The sequence below is a fragment of the Oryzias latipes genome, chromosome 2 (genome assembly GCF_002234675.1).
Source record: "Oryzias latipes chromosome 2, ASM223467v1".
NCBI classification, from domain to species: Eukaryota; Metazoa; Chordata; class Actinopteri; order Beloniformes; family Adrianichthyidae; genus Oryzias; species Oryzias latipes.
In genome coordinates, this window is record NC_019860.2 from 6454872 (window position 1) to 6471487 (window position 16616).

General features: G+C 42.2%; 2 protein-coding genes across 3 annotated transcripts in view; both read left to right on the forward strand.

The window, feature by feature from the left end:
- The window catches only part of LOC105355311 (NACHT, LRR and PYD domains-containing protein 12-like), a 93452-nt gene extending 83090 nt beyond the window's left edge, over positions 1 to 10362 (forward strand). Inside the window, exons 9-12 of one of the 2 annotated variants that reach the window (XM_023962005.1) lie at positions 1747 to 1923; positions 5945 to 6118; positions 8546 to 8719; positions 9036 to 10362. In XM_023962005.1, the coding sequence (XP_023817773.1) occupies positions 1747 to 1923; positions 5945 to 6118; positions 8546 to 8719; positions 9036 to 9048 (538 nt within the window). In that variant the 3' untranslated portion in view covers positions 9049 to 10362. The remainder of the gene's footprint in view (positions 1 to 1746; positions 1924 to 5944; positions 6119 to 8545; positions 8720 to 9035) is intronic. The other variant, XM_023962007.1, reaches the window with a different exon arrangement.
- The window catches only part of LOC105355327 (NACHT, LRR and PYD domains-containing protein 12-like), a 1049862-nt gene that overhangs the window by 376620 nt on the left and 656626 nt on the right, over positions 1 to 16616 (forward strand). The gene's annotated exons all lie outside the window — the stretch shown is intronic.

A 16616-nucleotide genomic window follows, 5' to 3' on the forward strand; every position in this document is an offset into this window, starting at 1 on the left:
GTAAAACACAACTTGGGGGCGCTCAAACACAAAACTGCCTTGCTGAGCACACATACCAGCGAAGAAGATCGACGCCAAGTAGCGTCTACACAGCCGCGAAGCAATAATGATGGACATTCTAAAATATCCCCGAACCAAGCACCAGTTGGAGCTACTGATGCTTGAAATATTCATGTTTTCTTTGTTTGATTCTGACAAGCGTGTAAATACTTGCTCTCTTCTTCTGAGTGAAAAGCGACTTTAAGAAGCGTAAAGTTGCGCAGCGCCACCTTGTGTACAGGAGTATTTCTGTTTTACATTAAGCGCCATCTAATGTCAGGGAATGAAATTGCATGTTCACTCCACTCATCGTCAGCGAAAATCGCCTGGGTGTGAACACAAAAAACGTGTCGAAAAACGCCTGGCGAATATTCGTCCCGGTGTGTACGGGCCTTGAGGCTGAAAGGGAACACGCTGATGGGGCTCCAGCTGTCCTCGAACAGCAAAATCAGCGCGTAAAAGCACTTTAATGAGTCATGTGATCTCAGTTGGTGGTGTCCTGAATTGACGTCACTGACGTACGACTCGCATTTACTGGGGAATATCCGATTTATCTGCTTACATGGCACACGCAAATGCACATATTCGATTTGTATCCGATTTATTTCCACATATGAATGAAGCCTGAGTCCGATCTGAGAAAATCAGAATCCATGCGCTTTTGTCCTGCTGACACGTTCACCGGTCATGTCCGATCTGTGCCACATGAGAGGAAAAAATCGGAATTGGGTCAATTGAACCATGCAGTGTAAATGGGGGGCCTAAGATGAGTACAGATGACTGACTGATGACATGACTACAGAACAACAATGTGTCATTGATGTGATTTGTTTATTCTTGTTGTTTTGAATTAAATTTGTTGAATTATTTTCCAATCTTGTTAAATTGCCATAGTATTTGCTTGCTTTTTCTCTGCTTTGATCTGAATGTTAAAAGTGAATGGTCAGAAAATATGCAAATTTAGCCACGCCCATTAAACATATATAAACCCCTTTTGTAATTGTAGCTGAAATTCGAAAATTTATTTTCCAAATGTCAGGTCAATCTGTATTTCTTCCATGAATTTTGAAAATGTATTTAGTAATGAGGGTGCACGGTGGCGCAGTGATTAGCGCTTCTGCCTCACAGCAAAAAGGCCTGGTTCAAGTCCCGGCTGGGGGACTTGAAGCAGAACATCAATGGGGGACCTTTCTGTGTGGAGTTTGCATATTCTTCTCTTGCATGCGTGGGTTTTCTCTGGGGTCTCCGGATTCCTCCCACCATCCAAAAACATGCTTTATAAGTTAATTGGTCACTCTAAATTTTCCCTAGGTGTGAGTGTGCATGATATGTGACCCTGAGACAGACTGGCGACCTGTCCAGGGTGTCCCCTGCCTTCGCTCGTATGTGGACGGGATAGGCTCCAGCAGCCCCGTGACCCCAAAAGGGACAAAACAGAAGATGAATGAATGAATATTTAGTCATTAATATTTTTTGATGATAAATGACATTTCAAGTCCTCGTCTGTTTTAACTTAGTCATTCCTAATCTATTACATTTTCATTCATGATCATGTTTTTGGGTCCAAATCCAAAAGAAATGAGCAAACAGGTAAAATTTCATCTGTCAGTCTGTCATCAGTGCGGGTCCCACCTGACTGAATGGACCAAGTTCCTGGACATCCAGCTGCATCACTGCTCCTGAACACACTTTTCTGTCTGATTGCAGGTTGAGCAGCTGCAGATTGTCAGAGTACAGCTGTGAAGATCTAGTCTCTGCTCTGAAGAAAAATCCGTCCAATCTAACAGAACTGGACCTGAGCGACAACGAGGACCTGCAGGATCCAGGAGTTCTTCATCTGTGTGGTTTTCTGGAGAGTCCAGACTGTAGACTGCAGACTCTGAGGTCAGACTCCATGTTTCAGTTGCGTTCAAATCAATATGATGAGTACAGATGACTGATTGATGACATCACTAAGGAAAGACAATTTTGCATTAATGGGATTTGTTTGTTCTTGTTGTTTTCAATTTACTTTGGTGAAAAATTGTTTTATAATCTTGCTAAGTTGCCTTAGTACTTTTGTTGCTATGCACGTGATAAAGAGGGGGCGAAATACATATATATATATATATATATAATTTTAATTTCTCTTAAATTGATTGAAAGATGCATAAGGAAGAGTGAGAGAGAGGAGAAATAAAGATGGTTCAGATGGTTCTCAGTTCAGCTGAGATGAAACGTTTAGAAAATATGTTAAGAAATCAGAGGAAATCCTAGATGCGTTAAGAAAAAATGAAAAGTGAGTTCAGAATAACATGTTTATGGTAAATTGTTCAGGACTTTAAGGGTGTTAGCATGCTAGTCAGCTGGACTTAGCTAGCTTAGCATAGCCTGCATGGGACTGTGGAGTTTGAGTCACTAACGCAGTGACTGAAAACACCAAACAGCACAAAGAAGACGGGAGTCTATTGAGTTAAAGGCTTTCAGTTTGACTCTGACAGAACCGTCAGAGTTTATTGTCAGGCCACAACCAGTTTGCATCTGGACCTTATGCATGCTTTGGAAAAGACCTAACGTGAACATGTAAACTAGAGACAACAGGCCTGCAGCGTGGGAACTTTGAGTTTCTGATATTCTGGATTGAATTCATATATTTGGGGCCCATTTTTGTTTATTGCATTTTTGTTTTGAGGCAAACATTTGAATTTGATCTGACAGAGATTACGTTTACAATTAACTGGGGAGAAATAATACATAAATATTTAAATTTTCAAGAACTGTGTTGTTTGTGAGAAAATGTAAACTGTTATTTGCATGTTTGGTTATAGAAATATTAGGTTAATTTTATTTTTACATTGTGGAACAAGGACCCAAATCTAATGGTGTGGAAATATCAATTTGGCACGAAACGTTTAACACCTGTTAACTAAGAACTCAGGGATAACGCCCTCACTTTAAAGCTAGTATAGCGAGGGGGTACTACATAAAGTTTACAGTTTGTGTTACAGAGCTCAGTGCACTGAATGAATGGACTCTGTCTTTATGACATCATAGCGGAAAAAAGCTCACTGTGAGAAGAAATTTTTCAATCAAACCACTTTTTTTTTCAAATCCACAAAGTACAGACAGATCAAGTGCTCACTGTTGTCGCACCCAGTTTGCTACTCTCTTTCCCTCAGGATGCCACAGGTTTCCCACCCCAGAGTTAGACCAGAACTTACAGGTTGAAGACAGTAGCTTCACTGCCATGTCTCGTCAATTCTTAGTGGGAGAGCAGTTTCTCTGTCTGTCTATCTCTGTCTTTGTCAGCTCAGGGGCACCGCCATATTGGCTGGAGTTAACTCAGCCTAACCTGGACCTTCCAAATATGGGGAAAAGGGGCAGGACCAAATGAAATTGTTTTTTCCCCCATTTGTTTTTGTCCACGCCCACGGTTCATGCCGGTCTCTTCAATTCTCAATAAACATTTCACTTTGCAATGTGATGATGTCATTTGAAAATGCATTTTACAACTTAGGATTCAATATAAAGAAATCCAATTTCATTTGACATTTTTTTAAATTAAAGCTTTACATCAAAGAAAATCTATTGGATTTTAAATTGTCATGTTTTATAGTTTCATAATTCAAATGAAAATTCATTTTCCAACTGTCAGGTCAATCTGCATTTCTGCCATGCATTTGGAAAATGTATTTAGTCATTATTAATTCATGATGATAAATGACATTTCAATTCCTTGTCTGTTTTAACGTCATTTCAAATCTAATCAGTGAGAATATTATCTGTCAGTCTATCATCAGGGCGGATAAGTAAGTAAATAAGTAAGTTTTATTTATATTGTGCCTTTGCCAGATAAAATCACAAAGCGCTGAACAATAAAACACAATACAGGCCAGTACAATGAAAACACAGAAACATCAATTAAATATGATGTAAAACAAAACAAATAACAATGAAACCAGTCAGCTAAAAGCATGTTGGGAAAAAAAAGTCTTCAGTTGACCTAATTGACAGAGTCGGCCACATGAAGGGACAGAGGCAGCGCATTCCAGAGTCTGTAGGCTATAGCCTGGAACGACCAGTCACTTCTGGTTTTATGTTTGGTCTAAAAGGTTTTTTTTAAACTGAAGAAGAGCTACATAAAGCACTAACCAACATGCCTGGTTAAAAAAGCCCCAGGAGCAGATGGCTTCCCAGCAGAATTTTATAAAGAGTTCTGGCCTACTTTGGCTCCCACTTTTCTCAGAGTGACAACAGAAACTAAGGAAAACAATTATCTACCTCCAAATATGAACTCTGCCATAATTATTTTACTTTTAAAATCTAGCTATCGACCCATATAGCTGATTAATGCAGATCTTAAAATAATCTGCAAAGCCTTGGCAGGAAGGCTGGAGAAGATAGTGGCTACTCTTATACATCCTGACTAGGGCTGGGAATCACTGGGTACCTTACAATACGATACGATTTGTGAAACATTGCTCATGATAACGATACTATCACAATATGGAGATAATGTGATACTCGATATATATCGTCTCTAACAACTCACGATATATCAAACTTTAAGAAAGAAGAACTTGAAAAACTGTTTTTTGGAAAATATTTCCCCATTTATTTTTTAGTTTTTAAACAAAATGACAATGAACAACTTTTGTTTTATTTGGTGTAATGAATAACAGACTTTTGTGAACATTATTTAGTACAAAGGGCTGGGATGCCACTTTTTGTGCTGTTTCCAGTGCAATCTCAACCATAGCTCTGGTCTGGGCGTACAGTGGAGAGGTCATTTTTTGTCATGTCAAAGCGTGGCTCAAATGCTTTCAATAAAAACCCAAATCTCTCGTTCTCCACCTAGCTGCAGGGACGGAGCCCATTTTCCGTTTGTGTCCCTGCTCTCGCAGAAAACGGTGGTAGCTTCGCCTGGAAAGAGGTATCCATGCCGGGCTGTGTCGGCTTCAGGCCAGCAACAACCCCGGCTTTCCAACACAACTCCGGTGATGCAGCTTCAAAGCTGCCGGTGCATCTTTTAACTTGCTTAAGGTTGAACGTCGAGTTTGGTTTTTATAAGCTCACACACGCACTTGATGTTGCGAGCCGGTTCAGGCCTTTGACTTTAGGATGCAGAGACCCCAAACTGAAACATATGCAGTCCCTCAGACGACAGGCTCTCATGTTTCTTGAGAACCCGAATGAGAAAGGAACAGCAATCCCAAAAAGCATTAAAATTGTCAATAAAACCATAGGTATAGCAGAAAGAAGAGTATTTAAGCCAGTTGGTGAGCGCTAAAATCTCGTTCAACCTCTCCATTCCATGGCCTTGTGTGGGGAGAGGGCTGGAAATAAAAACTGATCTCCCACAAGAGACTAAAAACGCAAGCAAATCCAAAACATCCAATTAGGTGAGATCTGACTGACAGCGTGAAGTGTCATTGGTCCCTAAATGGATGATGATTCTGGTTATTGTAGAAGGTCTGTTTGTAAAAGTCCATGAAGTTTATCCAGTAGGGTACTGGAGCACCAGGAAAAGAACGAGTGTTTGCATTACAAAATCTACGGCGCCTAATTGATTCTCCTACCAACAGTGTTGTTGTGGTCAACAAAGGTTGTGGATAGAAAAATAGAGATATCGGTGCAGGAGATGAGGGAACATACTTGGCAATGACGAGAGACACAGACACAGCGGCAGCAGCCATCTGAAATTGATTGGATAATGCATAAGGAAGAGTGAGAGAGTTATTTTAAATCTGTTGCATTTTAATTTGCCATCATGTTTTGGGTCAAAATCCAAAAAGAATTTACTAAACAATGATAATGTCATCTGTCAGTCTGTCATTAGAGCGGGTCCCACCTGACTGAATTTACCACATTCCTGGACCTCCAGCAGCATCACTGTTCCTGAACACACTTTTCTGTCTGATTGCAGGTTGGAGTGCGGCAGTTTGTCAGAGATCAGCTGTGTAGCTCTGGTCTCAGCTCTGAAGAATAACCCATCTAATCTGACGGAACTGGACTTGAGCTGGAATGACCTGGAGCATTCAGGATTTCTTCATCTCTGTGATTTTCTGGAGAGTCCAGGCTGCAGACTGCAGACTCTGAGGTCAGACTCCATGTTTCAGTTGTGTTCAGATCAATTTCATGACAAAGTTGTGTTGACCCACAGTGAGCAGATATTTTACTTTAACAACAGGGGTTATGAATCTTCTGACAAACCAGAGGTATGTCTGAATAAACCCCTTTTGTATTATTTTAGAAAATCTTTTGTGTTGTGGACCGGACAAAAAGGAAAGGAGGGAGGAAGAGAGAGGGATGTTAGAGAGGGGGGGACAGAAAGATGATTATAGATAGGGGGGTGTGTGAAACAATGAAGCAGCATAAAGGTACATGTTGCTAAATGGTTATAATCATTACGGTGAGGTTCAGATGTAATACAAGTCTATAAGGGCGGGGCCTTTCCACACATACATTGAAATGTTTTAAACATACCTGTTGGCTCCAAAATTGTCCAGATTTTAACATGTACACAATCCAACAAATGTTCGCACACACATACGTATGCCTTCAAAACCAAGTAGTGTGAAATATGTCATTCAATCACGCAAAGTATTTGTGCAAAGGTGAGCTAACACCTGTGCTCAGGTGAGTGTTTATGTTCCTCTAAAATGGATGATGGAATGTAAAAAGAAGGAGGGAGAGTGCCCAGCCATCCCCACACCAAGACCCCAGACGCAGCAGGAGCCAGAATCCCCTCCAACACCCACACGGTAGCAAATAGAGAACAACTGCCCCCTGGGCGATCACATCCGGCACCCAGGCCGGGGCCAGCAGGACCGCCACGGGGGCCCCCAAAGCCAGAGAGCAGGAAGACACAGGGGGTACAGAGAGTGCAGCTCTTGCCCAACCAGAAGAGCAGCCCCCCCACCATGCGGGGAGGGCCCATCGCAGAGCCCCCAGCCCCAGAAAAGCACCCCACCACCACCTAGAGCTGTGACGGTGTCGAATTTTTGATCGGCGCGGTGTTGAACCATCAGGGGGCGCGATGTCGCGGTTAACCGGCGGCCACATCGGGGATAAATACAATAACAACGTACTATTCTTTATCAACAGATAACAGTAACAACTAACAACTACATATCTAACTTGTGAACTAACTATAGGTGTTGTAGATTGGCTGTGTGTGTGAGCGCGGAGCGTCTTGTGTAGGTATAGGAGGAAGGTGTGCACACGTGTGTTGGGGGTGTGTGTTGATTCCTCTGCAGCGGACCGCTCTGGAGCTGCACGCAAGTTTCACCTGTGCTCTCTGGTACAGACATCTTCTCAGAATATTATATATTGCCCAGTAATAAACAGACTGCACACACTGTCACCTTTCCGGTAGCTGTGAAGCCTGACACCCATGAAGAACGCGGGGCAGGAGGCTCCGCCTTTGTTTATACAGACACGTAACGTTACGCTGCACAAAATAGTTCCCAAACAAAACATGTAGTGATATTCATGGAAATATAACAGCGTGCGTTCATGATTGGTGTTACGGAGTGAAGGAGAACAGTAATACCCCCCCCCCCCCCAACGCAAAATCCTCCAGCGGCCGGCCGTGTCGCACACTTAAGAACGCACGCAGGTTGTAATGGAAATGAATACAATGGAAATTAATAATTAGAAAGCAGTAAATTTGTCGTATTTCCTCGCGAGACGGAAACTTTGGTTTTAGAATGAGGATGTGTGCTTCTGAAAGCGCGCCTGTGTGTATAAAGGGAGCCTTGTGCCACGTCCAGCGCAGAGCGCGCGCCCACAACAGACAGTGACAGGCGCGGTGGGAGAGAAGGAGAGAACAGTCTGAAAGACAGAAGGAAAGTCTGAACACAGAACTAGCAGAAAAAGGAAATTATCAGCAAAGATGAATGCGTTTAATGTGTTTATTATAGTTCCAATCACGCACCACATGCACCGAAAAAGTTCGGTGATGTGGTTATCGTCACAGCCCTACCACCACCCCGAAGTTCTGGGCATATTTCCACCCCAACCCCAGGTACGAGCCAGGGACCCCAAGGGAGACCTGCCCTATGCTCCAGGCAGCCACCCACCTGGCCCTGATTGGTCCAGGAGAGAGCGAGGCAAGGGCCAGACACCCTCGTCCAGGAGGAGGACGGCAAAAAGAAGTGGGGGTCCATAAGGAGTGTTGTAAACATTTATTAATTTATTAAGGTCCTTAAGGACTCTTAATGACCTGAAACAGTGTTGGTAAGACACAAATATAGTAAAAATATAGGAACCAGATAATGATAAATCATTTAATGAAAATGGTTACGGTAGAACAGGGGTGGGATTATATAAATTTGCTTCCTTCCACTCCCTTTCAAGTAATCTTTGATTTAATGTCCAATTATCCTAAATTAATACGTTTTTGAATGAATGTATTGCTGCTGATTGAATTGTTTAGTGTATTTATCTTGCTTTGATTGCTTAAAATAAACCATTTCAAATAAAATAAAAAATCTTTAATATCAACTCTTTGTTCTGGATTCAGGTTGAGGGGCTGCAGTTTGTCAGAGACTGGCTGTGATGCTCTGGCCTCAGCTCTGAAGTCCAACACATCCCACCTGACAGAACTGGACCTGATGTTCAACTTCCTTGATGATTCAGAAGTTCAGCAGCTCCAGGATCTGGTGGAGAGTCCAAACTCCAAACTGCAGACTCTGAGGTCAGTAGAGGGTTGGAGTCAGTCCAGCTGCTTCCAGATGTTTGGTCCTAAAGTTAGTCTGAGAGCAAAGATGCAGAGTTTCCTGTGAAGCTGCAGCTTCTCAGTGAAGCTCTGAGGAGAATGATGACAGGCTTCAGGACAACAGTCAGCCAATCAGAGCAGCAGAAGCTCCAACAGGTGAAGATGACAGGAAGCTGCTGCTCTGAACAGGACTGAAGCTCCTGCTGCTCTTTCTGCTGCTGTGCTGCATCACTGACTGACAGACCAGGATCAGGAGACACTCCTTCATCTCTGTCTTCCTCATTTCTTTTTGCAGGTGGGGTAACTAAAGCGTCTGATGTTCCTCCTGGAGGAGCAGAGAGGAGCAGCAGCAGCAGCTGGTCTGCAGAGATGTTGTGACTGGACGGTGTTCCTGGGAGGTGGAGAGCAGAGTGATGGAGGAATCAGAGGAAGTGGAGATGAGTGTCAGAGCTGCAGCAGGAACTGATCTGAGATCAGCTCCACTGTCTCTCTCAGCATCAAGTGGACAGTTATTGTGCTGCAGCTCCCCCGGTGGACTGATGGAGAACTGCACGTCCTCTTCTCATTCTAACTTGGAGTGTTGATCTGAAACATGGGTTGGATTCAGATGTTCAGCAGCTCCAGGATCTGGAGAAAAACAGACCTGCAGACAAACAGATTATTTTCTAGATCATCACTTTCTTCTTTGATCTACATTTGATGGACAGATGTGAGTTTGGGATGGACCAATCAGGGATTGAGGGAATCATTGATCAGACAGAACATTTCTGGATGACATAGATCTATGTGTGGGTCAGGGGAAAACACAGTCAGGCGTTGGATCCTGGTTCTGTCTCTGGAACAGGGACAGAACCAGAACTTTGGATCACTAGATTCTGGTTCCTGATGTTTCACACTTGATTTCTGTTCTCCAGAAACTCTCATTGACAAACAAACACAGAGTTTCATTCAGAAAACTCCAACATGGTCATGTGACCAGAATGTTCATAGTGGAGACACGGACAAACGCTGTGGTCACATGACTCACTGGTTTGGATTCAAGTCCTTTGAAGTCAGTTTTTGGAGCAGAACTCCCGTCTGATCTCAGTTAGTGAACAAAAGTCTCTCAGTTGAATCATTTTTCTATCATCTCTGTTCTGTTGATGATCAAATATTGACTCATGCAGTTTAAAAGACTGAGTTTTGCTTTGATTGATGTTTTCCACAGTTTTCTGACTGAACTTTCTTTTTCTTTGGTGTTTTGAGGGTAAAACTCTGTTCTTTTTCATGCTGACAGCATTTTTAGCTGCAGTTTTAAAGAAGTTTCATCTAAATCCAGTAGAATCTCCTCATTTTCTAGAATATCTAAACTAGTAGAAACTTTCTGAGCATAAAGCCTGTTTTCTCCAGAGGACATGAATGAACAGAGTGGATTTTAGTGAGGAACGACAGCCTCTGGATGCAGAGAATCACTTTGATGCAGCTGCTGCAACAACACCAACTGCATTAAAGCAGGAGGAAGAAGGGAGACACATGCTGGCTGTTTGCAGAACTGCATCTCAGTGTCAAAAGGCTTCAAACTGAAAACTGTCTATAAAATTCCTGCTGCCTGTTTGGATCTAATAAATGCTCTTTTGAATCAACTCTGTGTTTTCTATTGATTTTTTTCTTCATTCCATCTTTGACTCACAAACAGACTTGAATCTTTAGCCTTCCCCCTCATCCTGTTCCAGCTTTTCTAATCTTCATGTGTTTGGTTCCTTCTCAGTAGAAATGGGTTGGAAAAGAGCTTTGGAATGTTCAGGTGGTGCTGATGTCTTTCTAGATGGGGGTGGGAAGAACAGATGAGAGCTCCTCCCTCCTGATTCAGAATGTGACGGGGTCCCGCCGGGAAAGGATGCAGAGGAGCCAAGGTGAGGATGTTCGTTGTTTATTCAAGACAGTTGAGCACCACAATTGCTCCACGCAGGGCCACACCAGTGCATGGCACCTCCGTCACACTCCTCATTTCACTACCTGTGGCGCTCCCTTTTAAACGCTATGCCACGTCCATTGGGCGTTGCTCCTCATTAGCTGCCAGGTGGCACCACAGGTAGTAATTTCAAAACATAAAATACATGAATGCACAAACGATAAAACACAGTGTGGCCCCCCTCGTCATCTGACGGTGCCACACCGTCACACCACCCCCCTCCTCTGAGGGATTGGTGATGTGCGGCAATCCACTCAGCAGTCCGCCGCCGCGCATGCCCCACGCCGATCCGCCAGACACACGTCGTGCGTCGGATGGATGCACGGGCTGCAGCTGCTCCACGACGGCGACCCCTCCGATCCGCTCCTCGGTGCGCCGCTCCGGTGTTCCCAGTCCCGGCAAAGGCCCTTCCATCGCCCACACGCCCCCCGCTGGTCCCCTTCCGGATGTCACCTTAGCTGATCGGAGCTGCCGACAGCAAGTTCCTGGCGAGATGTTACGCCTCTCCCGGAGCACTCCTCTGACGACCCGGTGGACGTCGGTCCGCCCCCTGTCCATCTCTGCGCAGGCCTCCAACGCCTGCGTAGGTGGCAGTGGAACCAGGCGGTGTGCCCGTCCCGCCTCCGGCCGTCTCCGTGCGGTCCGCCCTTGCTGCCCGCGAGGTCCGCCGCTCGTCATGGGTGCTGAGTTGGATGCCGTAGGTCTTTCCGGGCCCTGAAGGTTTCTGTGCAGACATGAACTCAGTCAGAGAGCGTCTGAATGTTGGAGGATCCAGAAGAAACCAGGAGCTCATGAAGGTGGTTCTGTTGGAGCAGAGAGCAGAACTCTGATCCCAGTTTCAGGAACAATGCAGGCTCATGTTCTGGACTGAAGAGTTCTCCTGAAATGTTCTGTTCAGACTTCTTCAGGATCACATCTGTGTGTGAATGTGGAGGTTTGTCTGAACCAAGCTGCAGCTCACTTTGAAGCTCCTTCAGGCTCACACAGCAACAACGACAAAGACTGAAGCTGCTGTGCTGCCCTCTAGTGGCAAACATGGCATCTGCAGCACACATTTCTGCAGTTCTGCCTGATCAGCATGAAGAATGAGGACATTTAGTGTTCAACAGTTTCAAGATAAAAAATATAGCAGCTCCATGAAAAGGAAAGACCTCAGTCATGACTTTGAACATGAAGAACATCTAAACATTGATGTTGACTGAAAATGAAAAACTTTTATGTCTCTGATTCTAAACCACAGTTTATTAAATAAAGTAGAAACTATTTCTGTTAGAAAATGTTTCTAATGATAATGAAATGTTTGCTTGAATGTCCAGACTAAAGCAGCAGAAAATCCCAACAGATCAACTTTCTTCTCCAGACTCACTAAAGCAGTTGTTGACAAACATTTGATCATCAAGTCAGAAACGTCCAGGGGCCTGTTTCAGAAAGGAGGTTAAGTGTAAACTCTGAGTGCGTTAACCCTGAAATCAGGGAAACCCTGGGTTTTCCGTTTCAGAATGGGAGGTTTGTTAAACCAGAGAAAGCAGAGTAAGTCAAACCCGTTTCTGAAAGAGAGGTAACTTATACTCGGAGTCAGTATCCATGGTTACTTATGCTGTGAACCTAACCTGGTCGGGAGCAGGTTTTATTCTCCAAACTCAAAGTTTCTGCCGGTCCCCTCCCCTTTTTAAAGACAAAGCGGTATTTTTCGCTTTAACCTTCATTGCCCAAATTTCCGTCACACAGACAGAGACGGTCTAAGTGACAAGAATGGCTTGTCCTTTTTTGGAGGACCCAATAGACGAGGAGGCTGCATTAATTCGTAGAGAATTATATTTACCTCGTACGAGGATTTTGAGAAGACTCAATATTTTGTCATTGCTCCATACGTTTTTGTTTGAGCGTTACCGTTTTTCGTTGCAGTCAATTACATATATACAATGAAAACACCATTAGATATTTATTGCTATGTAGATGTTTCATATGTTAAATATTGTCAACAAAGCCTACATCCATGACATGCTCAAATTTGACCTGATTGAATTATGTTTTTATACTTTTTAGCTGCTGCCATGTTCTTTTAATTCCTGCAGGATTGCATCAACATGAAAATGAAATCAGGGACATTGAATTAAATTAATGTAACAATTACTTTTTGGAAACACAATTTGCTGGTACTGCTTACTTTCTTAATCCCATATAAACCTATACCACTTGATCAATACAAGGGTAGACAAAAGCTTACTTTTAAAAACACAATTCTGTAGCAGCCCATGCAGTTTCTCATGTTCATGCATTTACTACTGCAGTTACGGTAGTGGGACTGTAGGGGGCATGTGTTCTGCTGTGCAAGATTTATAATAAAGAGACCTGTGGAGTGAACAGACGTGTGTGTCTGAGCACCATAATTTCATTCACATCTACCGACACCGAACCCTGTGAGGCCGGCTACAATTGCATGTATTAATATTAAACTGACCAACGTTTGCAAGAGTTAACAAAAAAGTCCTCTAAACATTATCAACGTTAAATGCATTTTTCCCCCAGATTGTTGGTTCTGTACACTGTGCAGCATTTCATGCATTTACACCAGGAATAACACTTTCAAAAGTACACCTAAATATCGCCATTTTTTATTTCACACCTTACGCTATTTAAAAAGTTATTACAGCCAATATTTTATAACAATGATTTAAATGCAAACTTAGGCATTAACTTGAGCAGCTATGTTTTCCCACGCTAACTGTCTCTGTTTTGCAGATGCAGCGGTGTTGCTTTTCTTCTGGAATAATATGTGCTCATATTCACTGTAACTCTGCAGCAGCACGTCAAGTTCAGCTGGAGAAAAATACGCAGACCTCTTTTTTTCACGGTTGCCATGGTGACTCGTGATATCTGCGCTCCATTGATAATGGCTCCTTATAGTCGCGGTGCGTACGCTCACCTCCGAATCAGTCCACTCAGAGTTGATTGACCTAACTCCGATCAGCTTCTCTGAAACAGAAAACTCAGACTTGTTAATCTCTCGATTGACCAACTCAGAGTTCAAGTTTAACCTCAGAGTTGGTTGAACCTCCTTTCTGAAACAGGCCCCTGGTTTTCTTGGAAAAACTAACCAGACAGAAAGTTGGAACAGTGGATTTGATATTTGGTTGGTCAAGTTTTTGAAGGTTTTCTTTCTAGATAAATGGACTCAATAGAAACATAAATTAAAAACAAATAAAAGGAAACTCCAGACATTTATTGGTTCAGTTGTAACAAACACCAGACTCACAAATGCTGCATTTGAGGGACTTGAAGTCCTGAATTTGAAGGAAAACCACAGAGTTTAAAGACAGAAATCGAACCAAAATCCTGTTTAACTTGAAGCATCAAAAAGTTCAGGGGGGTATTCCAGAAAGCAGGTTATGGTAGCTCCCACGGTAAGTTTGAGGCCAAGGAAGTTGATAACCTCAGCTTTCGGTTCCAGAAATGGAGGTATGTTTCAGGGTAGGTCAAGTTGCTATGGCAACTCATGCTCTGAACATAACCTGTTCTGGAGCAGGTTTAGTTGAAGGTTAGTTTGTTTTCAGAGAGGTGAAGCAGCATGGCGTGTCCATTTGAAGATGATTTAGTGGATGAAGAAGCTCAGATAATACTTTTTCCACCATGAGAGGGTGATAAGACCACATATGGATGTTGGAAAGATAAACTTTTTACATTGATCTAAATTAATAATTTGCTTCAGCTAAGATAAATCCATTCTTTTAGTTAAGTCAGTTTAAAAATAACAAGTAGTTTTCAGACGGTTATTTTACTTTCATTCAAATTCTTTTGTTTAAGTTTGTGTAACTTTGGTGCTGCTGTTAAATTGGCACCGCGAGGGATTGTGGGATATCATTCCTTTTGACTGTCTGGACGGATTGTGTGGGTTTTTGTCCAAATGTGTTTAGTTGTTTAGCTGTTTTGGTGTGTATTGCAGAGTTATTTTGTCCTACTATGTTGAATTCTTTCTATGAGTGCGAAGGAGGGAAAGGATAATCAGTTTATGTTGCACCCCTACAATGTAATGGTATAATGAGAAATTCAGAGATATGGTACATGGTTAAATGGTTCTAAACTATTTTGTTTAATTCATTTCATTGTTATAAAAATGAGTATATCTGCAGGCTCAAATTTAGACACATGAGAGTTCAAGAACTACAATAAATTAAGATGGAAAAACTGTAATTGAATTGGAGTATTATGACATTTAGTTAGATAAATATGTTAAATTGAGTTGGTAACAAAAATTGAGTTAGATAGACGTAAGAAAGTAGGTTGAATAAATTTTTCTCAATTACTTGTTACTAATCGAATTAATTTAAGTTGGATAAGAAAATAAGATCAGAAACTCTTGTGTTTACTTTGTCCGTTCTTTTTCTCCAAGCAGAAACTCTTTCTTTTGATGATGCAGCCGTATTACTTTTTTGATGGTTGTGTAATCGTCATACGCCGTCATTAAAATCTCAGACTCCGTCTCACTAAAGTATAGCGCTTTCTTTTTTTCTCCACGCATTTCCATGGTGACTCCGGAAATCGGCGATCTATTGAGAATGTCTTTATGTACTTGACATGCACGAGCATTAACCCAGGGTTACCAAGTCGAGCGTAATTACGCTAACTCATATCCGGTCTTTTGGAACCGACAGAGTAAACAAGTTCTGGTGGATTTCATCCAGAGTTCAGGGTTAAAGTCAGGCTAGTTTAAACATGCTTCCTGGAATACCTCCCAGGTTTTCTTGGAAACACTAACCAGACAAAAAGTGAATCTTTCACTAAAAAATCCCTCCTTTATCTTCAGTCTTCACCTCATACTAAGAATTCTATTGGAGCAGATGCTAAACCACTGATGTGGATCAGTAAAAGCTGATTGGCTGTGGTGACCCCTGATGGGAGGAGCCAAGAGGTAAACAACAAAAACCAAGAAGAAATAAAAAGAAGAAACATTTCATTCTGCTAGACGTTAACACTCAGAGCTGGAAAAAGCAGAAATGCTTCAAATAAAAACAGCTAGAATCTTTTTATAGAAACTAAATGTGATATATATAACTAAGTATTGAGACAGAAAACCAAGATAAATAAAATCTTAATGTGTTTATTTTATCTAAACCTGAGGCCTGTTGCACAAAAGTAGAATTAAGACATCCGGGATAAATGACTGAGCTGAGCTCAATGAAGCCAAAACATGTGCGTCCAGGCTTAATTGGTTGCACAAAGACCAAGCCAGGATGAGCAGACACGGATTCATCAAGCCAGGTGTAACCAATCCTGGATAGGTGCGCGCTCACGGCTCACTCAAACAGACCCCTCCACAGATCACAGATAAACTGATTTACCATGGCAACTAGAGCCGCGTACCTTTCCCCGTCGGAAGCACAAATCCTCATGGAGGCATACGAGGAGGTAAAAGATATAATTAAGAAGAAAGGCAACACCGCCACAGTGATAAAGCAAAGAGAAAAAGTGTGGCAAAGTATTGCAGACAGCCTGAATGCGTATGTAGTGCACAGTTACACACTCACCGCTCCGCTGAAACATCACAATTACAAATCAAGTAATCAATTCACATCTCCAAAAACGCAGTTATACTGTAATTATGAAATGGTTAAATTTTATATTGAAATGCACTGCATATATGAGTGAAATTGTATAACGTAACTCCATCACACTGTATAAAGCTATGAAATATGATTATTAAAGCCTTACATTATTATTTTACGTTACTACGCTCAGTACGGTTTAATCTTAGCCGTTGGACTCTGCTTATTATGTTGTCCACCTTTTTTTTTTTTGTGTTTCCCCTCCTTTTATTAATGTAAAGCAGCCTTGACAGAATGAAACAATTGTGAAAAGTGCGATATAAATAAACTTTTCTTGAATACAGAGATGAGCTATAATAATATCACTTTAATTTATAAAACG